Source organism: Netta rufina (genome assembly GCF_964035555.1).
Source record: "Netta rufina genome assembly, chromosome: 2".
Classification (NCBI taxonomy): domain Eukaryota; kingdom Metazoa; phylum Chordata; class Aves; order Anseriformes; family Anatidae; genus Netta; species Netta rufina.
This window is the reverse complement of record NC_140124.1, coordinates 47,914,042-47,927,508: the sequence shown is the minus strand read 5'-3', so window position 1 is coordinate 47,927,508 and position 13,467 is coordinate 47,914,042. Positions and strand designations below refer to the sequence as shown.

At 40.1% G+C, this 13,467-nt stretch overlaps 1 protein-coding gene across 5 annotated transcripts in view; it reads left to right on the top strand.

The window, feature by feature from the left end:
• Nucleotides 1–13,467, top strand: part of NFATC1 (nuclear factor of activated T cells 1) — a 119,853-nt gene that overhangs the window by 81,856 nt on the left and 24,530 nt on the right. For 2 of the 5 annotated variants that reach the window (XM_084282822.1, XM_084282823.1), the window contains exon 9: nt 3,357–4,043. In XM_084282822.1, the coding sequence (XP_084138948.1) occupies nt 3,357–4,043 (687 nt within the window). Of the gene's footprint in view, nt 1–3,356; nt 4,044–13,467 lie in introns of those variants that run through there. The other 3 variants (XM_084282824.1, XM_084282825.1, XM_084282826.1) reach the window with 3 other exon arrangements.

The window sequence follows — 13,467 nt, the reverse complement described above, 5'->3', positions numbered from 1 at the left end:
GGCATGCTTTATATCACATTGCATCTTCCTGTGTGAAATACTCACTTCTGCAGGTGAGTGACAGTGGAAATGGATCTGCTTTATGTCAGCCAGCTAACTGGGCCTCTACAGGGATATATTTGAGCATGCAGACACTTTTTCTAACTTAAGTTTGTAAACATTAGCAGTCAGTCAAACATGAGTCAGTAGAAAAGTGGCAATGCTAATCCAGTGCTGGTTGGTGATTGTCCCTAACTGCTCTGAAGGAACCCACCCAATTTCTCTCTAAGAAGAAGATAACGTGATAGTGCAGGTGGACTTGTAAGGTTTGTGTCCTCATCTGCTCTAAGTCAATTACAACTGTTCACCCCAGCTAAGGTTCTCAGCCACCAAAAAGGGAATGAGGCAGGGAATAGTGGCATGTTTGTCCTCTGCAAGGCAAGTAATATAGTTATTCATGTAAAATACAGAAGTTGAAGTCTGGTCAGAAATTGAAGTGTTAGTATCTTACATTTCTGCTGACATACTGAGCTTCAAAGGTTTGATTCCAGATCATCACCCCAAGGTCAGTGCAGCAGGAGGGCAGGAGGTGCAGGAGGACAGGCAGCAGCAGTTCCCCTGCAGCCTGTGGAGGAGTGTTGGAGATGAAGTGTTAGGGACTGACCACAGCCCCCATTCCTTGTTCCCCTGCGCCTCTTGGGGGAGGAGGTGGAAGAGGGCAGATGGAGGGGAAGGTGGTTTTAGTTTGTGTTTAGTTTCTCACTGCTCTAGCTTGATAGTAATAGGTAATTACATTAATCTCCCTATGCTGAGTCTGTTTTGCCCGTGGTGATAATTGTTGAACGATCTCCCTGTCCTTATCTCAACCCTTGAACCCTTTTCATCATATTTTCTCCCCCTTTTCTTTCTAGAAGGGAGGGTGAGATAGTGGCTGTGTTGGAGCTCAGCTGCCCAGCTGAGTAAAATCACCACACAAGTCTGGGATATTCCTGCTGCCCATTGCTCCATTGCTCAGTGCAGAGTAGGACTTACTGGTCATGGTCTATTAGGTGCTGCAGGTGTTATTTCAGAACAAGGAGATTTAAAAAAAAACCAACAACTTAATTTACAGATTGATGATGTCCATGGCCACTAATCTGACCCCATGGCAATGTCTTTATAAAGAAAAAAAAAAAAAAAGAAAAAAAAAAAAGGTGAAGTGACAAAAAAAAGTGTCTGGTAAGCCAAGTAGCGAAGATGTGCCATAGAACTACAACAAAAAATCAGCCTGAGATAAGGAATCATAAAGCTTCTTCCCTCCAGCCCTGTGTGCCACCATGGCTCTAATCCTTCCGTAGGTTATAACAAGTCAGACAACTCCAGGGTTTATTGCAGCTGAATTGACAGTGGTTGAGCTTGGAATTATTTAGCACAGGTGTTCTATAACAGTGATATATTGGGAAAATTCAGTGTTCAACAACCATCATATTTCCAGCTGTGCTGTGGTTAGTGCTAGTACAGTGAACCTAATATAAAACATGTGAGAATATTTGCTAGCTCAGGAACTTGTTAAAGGTATTTTCTTACAATATCTAAGCTGCTATGTTTATCTAGGTGCGTTTCTTTGGTCTTGCATTTTCATAAAGGTGTGATATTGGTTTTATAAAGCTGTTGCTGAACCTGGAATCTACTTCTCTGCAACCAAGTGCATTAGTAGCCATGCTAACCAGCGTGCAGCACTTGAGCAGGTGAAAATAAGATTATGAGGAATCCAGTGACAGTCTGTTATCCTTTGCACATTCATCCTGAGCAGCACCTGTGCCTCTGTTACATATATAGACATATTTTTACTAGGGGTGCTAGAAATCTTGAAACAAGTGTTGCAAGCATCTATATGTAAAAGAACATAAAGGGAGCAAAGTTAACAAGAGGCTAGGGGGCTGTAAAACACGGGTAGTGAAGTACATTCACCAGCAACAAAATTTGTTAGTTTTAAAAGAAGTTTTATATGTACATATGCACACACATGCATTTCTAGGGGTTCAAAAGACCCATATATGAACACAGTAATAAATGGCTGGAGAAATGTGTAAGGGTATTTGTAAAACACATGCAAATAAAAACAGAGACACTTAGGTGATGAGCATGTGCTCCAATCTGAGTTGTGTAAGATGCTTCACTAATAAATTTGTGCCACAACAGGTTGTTTAGAATAATATTCTAACAGATATTCTGTGGTCTCATCATAAATTTCCTACAGTGCCTTCAATCTATGGCTGTTCTGTGGATCTCATTTTGGGAAAGAACATAAATGCCACCAATCATCCAAACTCAATTGTTGTATGAATTACAATTGGATCTGGCTAGAAGAAATGCATCTACATACTGGCTTAGCTTATTAATAATTTTCCCGATAGAGTAAGTGGCTATCTTTTACCAGTGAAATGCATGTGTCTGTGGGAGAACCAGGAAAGGCACTCTCTGATTTGAGAGAGAAAGATGATATGAAAAAGGCACTTTTATTTGAATAAGGATCTTTTCTGTGATTTGAGAAAGCTGCTCTATATTTTTCAAGACTGGGTTGATGCTCATAGACGGTCATTTTGTCCATGAGCTGGTAGTATTTAGAGACATGGTTTGACATCTCAATATTATGTCCCTCTTCTGGAACAGCAAATGGAGCAAGCAGAGGTGTAGAACAGTAATCAATATTTCTTGCTAGTAAGAGAGTGAGTTAATACCTTTATGAACTGGTATTGCAACGTGGATCCAACTTAGAATCATGGAGAGTTGGATGTGACTTCTTGAATATTTTACACCTATTTGTTGGTTAATAAGATTAAACACAATCATGTAAAAACTAAATAAACCAAATCCTACTCTTTCAAAAATATCCTCATAATTGAAAACTTTTTGTACATAGTAGTTTGTCATTTATCTTTGCAATTTTGCTTTCACTGAACTCTGAAAGCCCCATCTCTACCTTATTATGCTCCAGTTTACCAAATGTGCAGACATTTATCAAATGGGCCATCAGTAGCCGTAGAAATGCAGTAGTATATCCAAGTTAAAATTCTTGCTTTGATTACTACAAATCCATGGAGCCCTTGGGTCCAAAGCTTCCACTGAAGCACAGCTATTTGCAAATAGATTTTTATAGCACATTAGTGCTGGAGGAGAGTCCAAAGAAAATAGTCCTGTTCAATATTAGAACCAGCTGTGACTTTCTTTTGCTGATGACTCATTCATTTTTTTTATAGGGTGGGAGAACTAGGCAAAAGACACACAGAGTCTTATTCAAGACATTGTTTGTTTTGCAAAGGGTATCCTAGCCACAAGCCAACTTGATCATACCAATATGCAGCTCATGTTTATTTAAAACTTTTTTCTTTTAACAGTTCCAATTATAAAAACAGAACCCACAGATGACTATGAGCCTGCTCAAACCTGTGGACCAATGAACCAAGGCTTAAGCCCTCTCTCTAAACCATACTACAGCCAGCAGATCATGATGCCCCCGGATCCTGGTTCATGCCTTGTGGCTGGCTTCGCCTCCTGTCAGCAGAGAAATGCAGTGATGTCACCCTCTCCCAACGCAAGCCCCAAGCTGCACGACCTTTCGTCCTCTCCTTATAAGTGCATCCCCAACCCAGGCCACGGTCACCTCGGACTTCAGCAGCCCACTGGAGGTGTCCCCACCATACAGGAAGTGCCAAGGTCTATAGTTGTGCACCCAAGCTCCCCCGAGCAATCATCTCACATCATGCTGCAGCCGCAGGTGAGTCAACATCTGAGCAGTAGCTGTCCCCTTGGTTATCAACAAACACTCTATCCCAACAGTCCCTCTTCTCCAGTTCCATCTGTTACCCAAGAGCCAACCTATTTGCAGTCCTGCAGTCCAACTCACTCATCCATAATGGGTCAACAGCAGCAGCAACTGCCGAAGGTTCACAGAAATGAGTCTCCAACAACCCAACCACTGTCATTGCCAGAGTTGCATGAGGAAAGTAATCATAATTTGGCCCCTATTCCTGTAACGATCAAGCGAGAACCTGAGGAATTGGACCAGATGTACCTGGATGATGGTAAGTCTTCGACAGCACAGAGGTTTGCATTCAACCATGTTTCTGTATCAGTGAGTTCTTTAACCCCCTCCTCCTTTTGAAACCCGGTGGAAAAAAAGTTTAATTAACAGCCTGGTGGAGTGATGGACAGTTTTGCTCGGTTTCTTTCTGTATGGGAAAAGGTTCTTTAATTTCACTTGCGATAATGAAACCATATTATCTAAGCCGTAAGCGTTGTTCATTACTGTAGAGCTAGCTGCATGACCAATAGCTATATTGCAATAGTATTAACTGTATGGTTTTGGCTTATGCCCATGCCAGTGACCTGTGGAACTGCAGTGAAAACATATTTAACATTGTCCCATCCATAATGCAGTGAAACTTCTGATACACAAATCTGCTCACTGGAACTAAATGATAAACTGCTTCCCTTCAGTTGAGAAAGTTCAAATTAAAAATGGAGGCACATCTTTCAGTGTAACTTTTCAGTCTGGTGGCATCCGACATTAAGACTACTTTTTCTTCTGTTCTTATTGTGGACTTGCTGCTGATTTTTTTTTCTTTGTAAGATTTTCTATGCATATATATTCTACACGCACCACTGAAATGTTAAAATGCTGCGATGAACTTGTCAGATGCCAGCTTCCAAAGATTTATTAGCTGAACATAATAAAAGGGGTACTCTGGAATTTGATTATGTGACCTCACTGAACTGTGATTTAGCACTTGCTGCGAAGTGTCCCAGTAGTATTCTGAAGCCTCACCTTAACGCAGTACGTGAGTTCCCTTCCAATAGCCGTATAACTTTATATAACACCATGCTATTTAAAAAAGAAATGCCTTTAAAATGGCTGCATTGAAACTAATTGGTGCCAAGGAACATCTGAATGTGATTGTCTTTTACAGAGAATTTAAAGACAGTTAATGGCATTTTTTATTTTTTTAAAAAGAGGATTTTTAGTCATTCTGTTTTAAACAGCATGATACTCACTGAATTAGGAGTACAAATGAATGCTTTGGAGTTTGAGCTGCAGCCTTTTGCTTTTCAACTCTGGGAAAATTATTTTTCTCAACAGAAGTTATTATTCATTACATGATAGAAAGGTCAAAAGGAATTTTTATAATTAGGAGTTCAGTTCACTAAAGTTGTGCGCAAAACATCTTTTGTGACAAGGTTTCCCTCATATAATATGCATTTTTACCACATATCTGTGTTTTGAGGAACAAGATTTTCAACAAACCAAACAAGAAATGTACACAAACCAAAACAAAAAAACATGCCCAAATTTTGGTTTTGAGAGAAACCAGAAGTTGTGTGTGGCTGGAAGAAATTAGAATCTAAACCTAGTCTATGCCTGTCTCTCTAGAAAAGCACAAAAAATGGTCAGTCAGAGAGGCCTTATCTCTGCAAAATCCATCAACCATTTTTCTCTCAGCACTACCAAAGCTACCTTTGTCTCTGCTGGAGGGATGGAGAGGTGGAGGATGAAGCTCCTCAAGTATGTCTACTTCAGGTTTCTCCTGAAGCAATAGAGGAACTTTGCTGCGATATAGTCTGGGACACGGGTTTTATTTTTTTCAGCATAGCTCATTCTCTCTGATAAAGCAGAAATGCTTTAGTCCTTACCCATTTTTCTTCCATTCCCTCTTCTGGACACATGTGCACACCAGTCCTCTGTTGGATAATCGAAAGTAATTGTAGAAGCCACTGTGTACATCTGCACTGATACTTAGAGTTGACTTTGAAGATCTTTCCAGCTAGCCAAATCCAGATATATTTCCCTTTGGCATTGAGCAGGCTATCAGACTCCTTTTGTGGCTGACCACAAGAACTATAGACCAAGAAAAAATTCATAGACATAACAGTCATGGTAACAATATGTAATAGGAAAAAAAAAAAAAAGTAATTCCAAAAAATTAAACAACGACAGTTCTCTCTAAGGGTAATCAGAAATGGTCACTAGAGGAAGTCCTTCTGTGTCTAAACTGATATTTAGGTTTGTTTCGGACTGATGCAGCCCAATCCACATGGGCTGTCATTACTTATCTATGCCCTATCTCACTGACTAAAGAAAAGACCATCTACTCTGTGCGTTGCATTGACAAAATGAAGACCTTGTAGAAGTCAAGAAAAGACTACTGCCACCTTTTTATTTTTCTCTGTATTTGGGCAGAGGGAGGAAGTGTGCAACAGAGGAGCTGAAGGTAGTAACCATACCTTGTGAGTATGTAATGTCCAAGACCCTCTGTTCAAACCATGCACATCCCTGTCATACCTCACACACACAGAACAGAAGCACAAAACCGCAGGTCAGAGTGGGAGCCAGTTAACATCCCATGCTACTTTAAGGTTGCCTCTATGCCTATTCATAGGCATATGCCTATTCATAGAGGCAACCTTAAAGTACCAGTGCAGACAATGGTTTCACAAAATCTCAACCGGTGGAACTGTAGGCTCTCCATAGAAGGGGTGGCCTCAATCCATCTTGTGCTTAGCCACATGCTCGTGATGCTTCCTTTGAGTAATACCAATTGATTATGAAGTGGCAAAGCAGTCTAATGGAAAATTAACCTGCCAAAAATAGCAAAACCTACATAGATTTCCCCTGGGTCAGCTCATGGAACCACATCCCCTGGGTCCAATAGGTGGGTACAGCCCACAAGAGGGGAAGGAAGCCTTTTGTTGTGGGTTGGGTAGTGCAGTGGGAGCCTCGCTGGGTGGCAAGCAGTCCGCCCATAGGCCAGAGTAAGCATAACTTGAAGCCACACCTGATACCATCTTATTCTCCCCAGCAACTATCTAATCAACTCATCCTGTCTCAGCAAAAAATCCTCATCTCATGCTTACCTATTACTTATGGGGAGCTAAGATGTCAGATGGGAGCTGACACAGTCTCAAAGGGCAGTTTGACCACTACGGTGACTGCCTAGAAAACAGCATAATGGATCCTGGTGTCCCAGTAGATGCCATTCACTGAGATACATACTCCACATATGCAGTGCTTTTGTGCCTGGAGCAGTCTCATTCAGACCTCTGGTAAATAGAATAAGGCACAGCCTAGAGGGAGAATGCTTTTTACATTCAGATCATATTCATATTCATGTTCATATTCAGAACAGTGGTTCTGAATAGGAGCAACTTATTTTTCATGTGCTTGATTTATTTCTGGAATAGGAGCTTTAAGCAATCTCATTGTTTCATGTAAATGTTGTATCCATCTTTAAATGTTTTCCTTTTTGGAAAAGTGGAATATCTATGGTTAGGAACTATATTTGAAAATCAGAATTAAAATCATACTGGCAAACAAGGACAGTTATTATTTTTTTAATAGATTGCTGCTCCACTTCTTTATAATTTGTTGTTTTGCTGATTCAGTTTGGATCCATTCATATTGCATAATTTAAATTAAAAAAAAGAAATTGTACCAATGAACAATATGAAAGTCAGAGAGAGGTCAGATGTACTTGACTGCTTTCCTTCCCTACTACTCTAAATACATCAGCTCTTTCCCCCATCCATAAAGTAGTTCAAAAGTAATGCATTATTTTAATGACAGGAAAATTTGAATTCTCAAAGCCTCATTCCATAAAAAAGTGTATCTTCACAGTGTCTTGTAACTGTTCAATATCTCCAGTTTTACCTGAAGGTACATTTGAAAAGTGTGAAGTGTGGACCTCTAACGTACTTATGGGACTACTGGACAAATAAAATACCTAACCAGTTATGCCAGATGATATTTGGTAAAGTTTTGGTTGATTGTTTTCCATTTTAGGGAGATATGATTTATGTATCTAATATACGTATAGCAATCTTGGACCAAGTATAAACAGATTTTTTTTGGTTTAAGTTTATGGGACCAAAGCAATATTCATTCCTTTTGGTCTGGAATATCTCCAAATATAGCCCATCTATACTAAAGAGTATAGATGGAAAAAAATAGTCAGCGAGTATATATAAATATATATCCTGTACACGACATTTCTCTGCTTCTGTAATGGTGGGCAGCTGAATTGATATAAAGGGAGCACCCGAAGAGATTTCCATTTTGGCAAATAAGTTTTGGTCTTGGCAATCTTGTTTTAAATCAAAATTTGCAGTAGCCACCTGGGTTACTCATTAAATGTCCTGTCCATTTCAGTATGTGCATATATGATTCAAAATGTATAACATATTTCAAACTCACCCCGTAAAGTGATACCTGATATATTATGGCTATGCTCTTGATATCGAAAACAATCTGGCTTGTATACCAGCACTCATTTCAAGCAATTACGAGTTCAACCTCCAAACAAAGATTATGGCTGACTCCCTTTGCTGTGTTGAGAGCAAGATTTGATGTGCTGTTTAAAAGAACAGTCTTAACAAAGTAGTTGAAATGTGACATTTATGGCTGTTTTTGGTCCCCTATGGGAACCCATGGTTCTTTGCAGCAGAAAAGGGGGTGTCTCCTGTCCTTCTTGCCAGAAGCTCTTACAGCAACATGCGGCACATTGGGGCACCCTGGCAGATCATTCCAGAGCTAATGCTGTCTTCCTGTACCTGTGCTGTCCCTGCCCTAGACAGCAAAGGTTACATGACTTTCCCCTTTCAGATCTAACTTGGGAGTAGTACAGGGTGCTAAAGTGGTGGGGTGCATGGAAAATCCTTAGATAGGCACACAGGAAGGCTGATTTATCAGCCTGAGGGACATCTTCAGTGCAAGATAGTTGCTTTTAAGACTAAACATTTTATATGGGGAGCAATGAGTCTAATGTGCTGTACAGCCCTTTGAGGGATACAGTGGAATTAGTGTTGCCCAAAGAGATGGCCAGTTTGGAGAATCTATGAGTTGACAAGAACTCTTACTGGTCCCTTGAACCAGTCATTATATCAAAGGGACATGAAAATTTACCTTAATTTATATCTCACTTATGAATATGCTCTTCTCTCCTGCCTTCTAACTGGGACCTGGGTCAAAAACTGTGGTAGTCTGTTCTTGAAAGAATTCTTTTCGGTTGACCAGGGCAACTCAGATAATTTTTCCAAATTTTGACTGCTTTTCTTAGTGGTAGAAGAAACCCAAGCCATAGTCAATGGAGTTACTTTGACACAGCTTTCAGGAAGTTGTGAGCCAGGCTCACAACAGGAGATGCTAAAGGTGACTTGAAATTACTTTCCTCATCCTCATTTCCTTTTCCTGGACCTATTGTAGTCTGGGTGGAACGCAGAATCTCCAAATCTTTTTATTTCACCGGGATAGAGAGAGTACAATTAGGCACGCTAACACCAAGAAATTTTTCAGGTTGTAACCTGAAACCACAAGCTGTTGCATTTTTACCTGCAGCAGCATGATATTCAGTTGTGAAATTATTTCCTGCCATTAGAAACACCAAAGAAATTCATTTTCATTATGGATCAAAATTAAGCTGTTTCTAAAAAGCAAGGGAGAAACACATTGGTACCAACAGGAAAAAGGCTTATGATTTATGTTCTCAGCAGGTTTCAAGGTGTATTTTACACACTATGATCCCAACTTGTTGTATTAGTACATAAAACTTTACAAAAGCATTTTTTAATGAAAAGCAAAACAGCACTCTGGAAGATTCTTTAATAAAACTACACTTCAGTTAAGAAGCTGAAGAAGCTGAAGAAGACCTCAGTTTCTTCACTTTTTTTTTTTTTTTTCTAATCTAGAATTTTGTGATGAAGTCAAAGCCATGCTGAAGGCAGCAGGAAGCTCCTATTGACTGCAGTGGGGCCAGAATTGCAACCTCAATTAAAAAAACTGTTTTCCAGAATGCCCCAAGTCATTTGTAGGTGCCAGAACTGGATTAACCGTATCTGAAAGACAGATCTCTTGTCTGAAGTTTTGTATATTAATTCAGCCTCCTCAACTCCACACAGACACTTTCATAAAGGTTTCTGTTCTGATCTTAACTTGATCTGAGCTATAAATCTTTATGTAGTAAGATGAAAATACATAAACCATAAACAAAGTTATCTGATGTTTAGATACATGGCTAGCAGAAAGTATCAAAACCACATCATCATCCTTTTTAAAACAAGGAGGCTTTTGTTCTTGTGATTGTCTTTGCACAGCTGTGAGTTTTATAGTACCATGCCAATGAATGCACTCATTGCAACTTTTATTTTACTCTGAAAAGGTAAATTGGGAGCATTAAGCCCCCAATAAGTATGTAAAAGTGGCAAAACCACAGGTAAAGTGTTACTGAAAGCTGCAGCCCTGCCAGCCATTTCATTTTAAACATGGCTCTTTTAAAAATAACTTTTGCAGTAAAAGCTGTAACTCCTGGATGTAACATGAGCTATTGCTAATGTCATTCCCATGAATTGCTTACAGTGTTGAACTGTTAGATGTCTGACAAGTCCATATATCTCCTATTCTGTATATATGAAAGTTTTTTTTTTGCCTCTAAACCATATGTTCTTTTTTATTATTATTCCTCTGTATTCTTCAAATGCACGTGGTTTGGTGATATAGTTTATTTGAACAGGAACCATAGCAGACAGAATTATTCTTTTGCTGAAATGTATCCTTTTTCATACATCTCAGCTTCATGATTAAAGTGATTGGCTCTTGAGGCATTAAGTTTAGTCTGCTGCTGCCACAATTATGCTTTTGAAAACTCCTGAGTGCATTTTGTGATTTCCAGTAGTCCAGATGTCATTAGAACAACATGCAGGTAGTCTGCAAAATTCAGTAACACTGTCTACGCTTTGGTCTGCCTTGTGTGAGTTTTTCCCTCCCTCCCTCTTGGCCTAGCATAGCAGTTCTAGGAGAAAACAAATAGCTTTCCTCATGGAAAGTTTTACTTAACCTGGCTTGCTGCCTGTGTCTAGACCCTCCTCATTTCTAATGATGATTGAAAGTGTACATGCTACTGTGATAAAACATGCTGAGTCGTTAACATTTGGGACTTCAGTTGTACGCGATGAGTAAGGGAGGACTGAAGTAATTTGTTAGTGTCAGACCTTTGGTGGACTTGCATGTCTGGGTTTGAGGGGTGTCCTGTTACATAAAGCCACACACCCTCAGGATCAGGGATGGGGTTTTGCTGTTTCTAGCAGGTTTAGGTGAATCAAGTCTCTCTGGAGGCTCACTAGAAGAAAGCTCCCAAAAGAGTAAATGACCAGACTAGGTGTCACTTCCCGATTTTCTCCAGTCCCAGCTGCCCACAAAGCAGACCTTCCTACCTCTTAGCTGCAGTATGCTGTGAAATCTGGCAATGAACTTTGCTTTCTTCTATCAGCCACACTTAGATGTCCAGGGACGTCCTTGAGTCTTGAGCTTTCAAGAAAGTGTCCAGTTCCTTCAGAGAAGTCCTGAATGCCTCCACCTTCATTCAGTGATGGCAGACACTTAAAGGGGCACTGGTGTTGGGAGCAGGAGCGTGTCAAATGATGGGAAAGCTGTAGAAATCCGCAGGCTGTGCTTTGCAATGTTTTTATAACCCAGAGTATTTTTAGTGCACAAAACACAGCCTTTGCTTAATATGCTCTGCGCACACACCTTCATACTAAGCATTTCGAGTCATTTGGTATACAGCTGAAGCCACATTACCTCTTTTCAACCAAATGCCAGCTTCACACTTCAGCCCTGGTAGTCATTGTGCAATTAGCTGGAGAAGAAATTGCTCCTCACTTCCATGTCTGATTCATTCTCCTATTTCCATAATGATGGCTGTTGGCATTGCTGTTTCAAATGGTAAAGGTTTTGCGGGTTATTTTCTGTAAGTTTTCCTTGGCGATCAGGGGAGAAGAAGTTGCTGTATCTGAGTCTTTGTAACATTTACATTTGCTTTTCAGCCTGGAGCAGTGCCAAGGAAAATACGTGGCTTGCAGACGCACAAGCTTCGTGAGAAAGCTTTGTTCTGATGCAATTCATTTTAGGAATATGTTTGTTTGAAATGTTTCTGCTGAGCCATGCAGTGTTAGCTGGTCAGGTGTGGCTGTGTGGCTCGTATATGGACTCTGTGCTCTCGTGTCCTGAACCTCTCCTGGCAAATCATTTCCGGGGAAGTTGTTTTATAAAAATCCCTCTTCTCCACAGGGAGGAGTATCATACAGACCCCTGATACATCCAGGAAGAGTTAGACTGAAGCAACCAGCCCAGCAACACACGTGTCAGAGGAAGCGTGTTCATGAGTAAATTCACTGACTTCATGTACAGCGCACTTGGCTAAGCATTAGCAAGCTGTAATGTTGCTAGATCGCAAAGTAGCAGAGGGCCTGCCTCTGCTCCCACTTAAGTCAATAACACCATTCCCTTTGGGTTCATTGGAAACAGCACCAGGCGTATGGCTGGTAGTTAAAATGCATAATAGCTGCATTCATTGCAATCTAGTCATTGATAGACACACAGAGAAGGAGTCTTTTATGGGAGGTTTATGTGCAGCACAGTTGATTGTCCCGTCTACATCTGCTGGAAAACTGGGGGGCTCAGTCGCAGACCTGATAGTGGCTTGACCGTTGCTGTTGAGAATGGACTATTTGATAACCCTACTTCTGATCGTTCTCCTCTCTGAGGAGCTAATGCTGATTGCAACCAAAGGGGAAACATGCTTTCCACACAAGGCTTATCTCTGGAAAAAAAAATCAAAAATAAAGAAAAAAAAGAGGGGCCCTCAAATGTTCTCCTCCTCCTCTGTAACTGAGAAAACCTGCAAAGTCTAAATGTTGAAAATACCTGGAAATAGTAAGGAGCTGGCCCAAACAGTCTCTACAGGATTGGCTTTGTTAGTAGGTCTTCTACATTTTCCATGCTTTCAAGCCTACCACTAGACAAATACCAGAAAGTGAGATGATGCTGAAAGTATATCAAAATTCCCAGACTGTATTGTCCCTAACCACATGAATTACAACATGAGCATTTGGAAAGTCTTGGAAAGCAACTCTACAGGTTATCGAAGTTCCAGAATCAGTGGATTCAATTCTTTGGTTCTTATGTAGTTTTAAATTGTGTTTCCAAGCATCGTGTATGTATAAGAACATTCCTCTCTTGTCTTGCCTTTACACTACTGAAGTATGATTTCTCTATTTAGTTTTAGCCCTTCAGCAGTCATATGAGAATGAAGAGGACAGGATTTCACTCTTCATATCAATGCTGTTCAGGTTTCTCTTGATCTTAGCTTTCTGTGGGAGCTAAGGGTAAAGATTTGTTTAATTTCTAAGTATTGTGATACCTTTCTGGTTGCAGAATATATACTGCAGTACATATTACTAATTGATTTTGATGCCCTGGAAGCAGCAGTCAGCTCTATTTCTACTGTTTCTGGAAAAAAATATGCATTTTGTTGCTACCTTGTGAGTAAAATCTTCTGCAAATTACTTAAGAGGTAGAAAAAATGCTATTTTGAATCACAATTGAAGCCTCCCGAAATGCAAAGCTGCAAAATACTTATTTAAACTTTCGTTTCTATCCTGTATATGCAAGTCTATAAACAC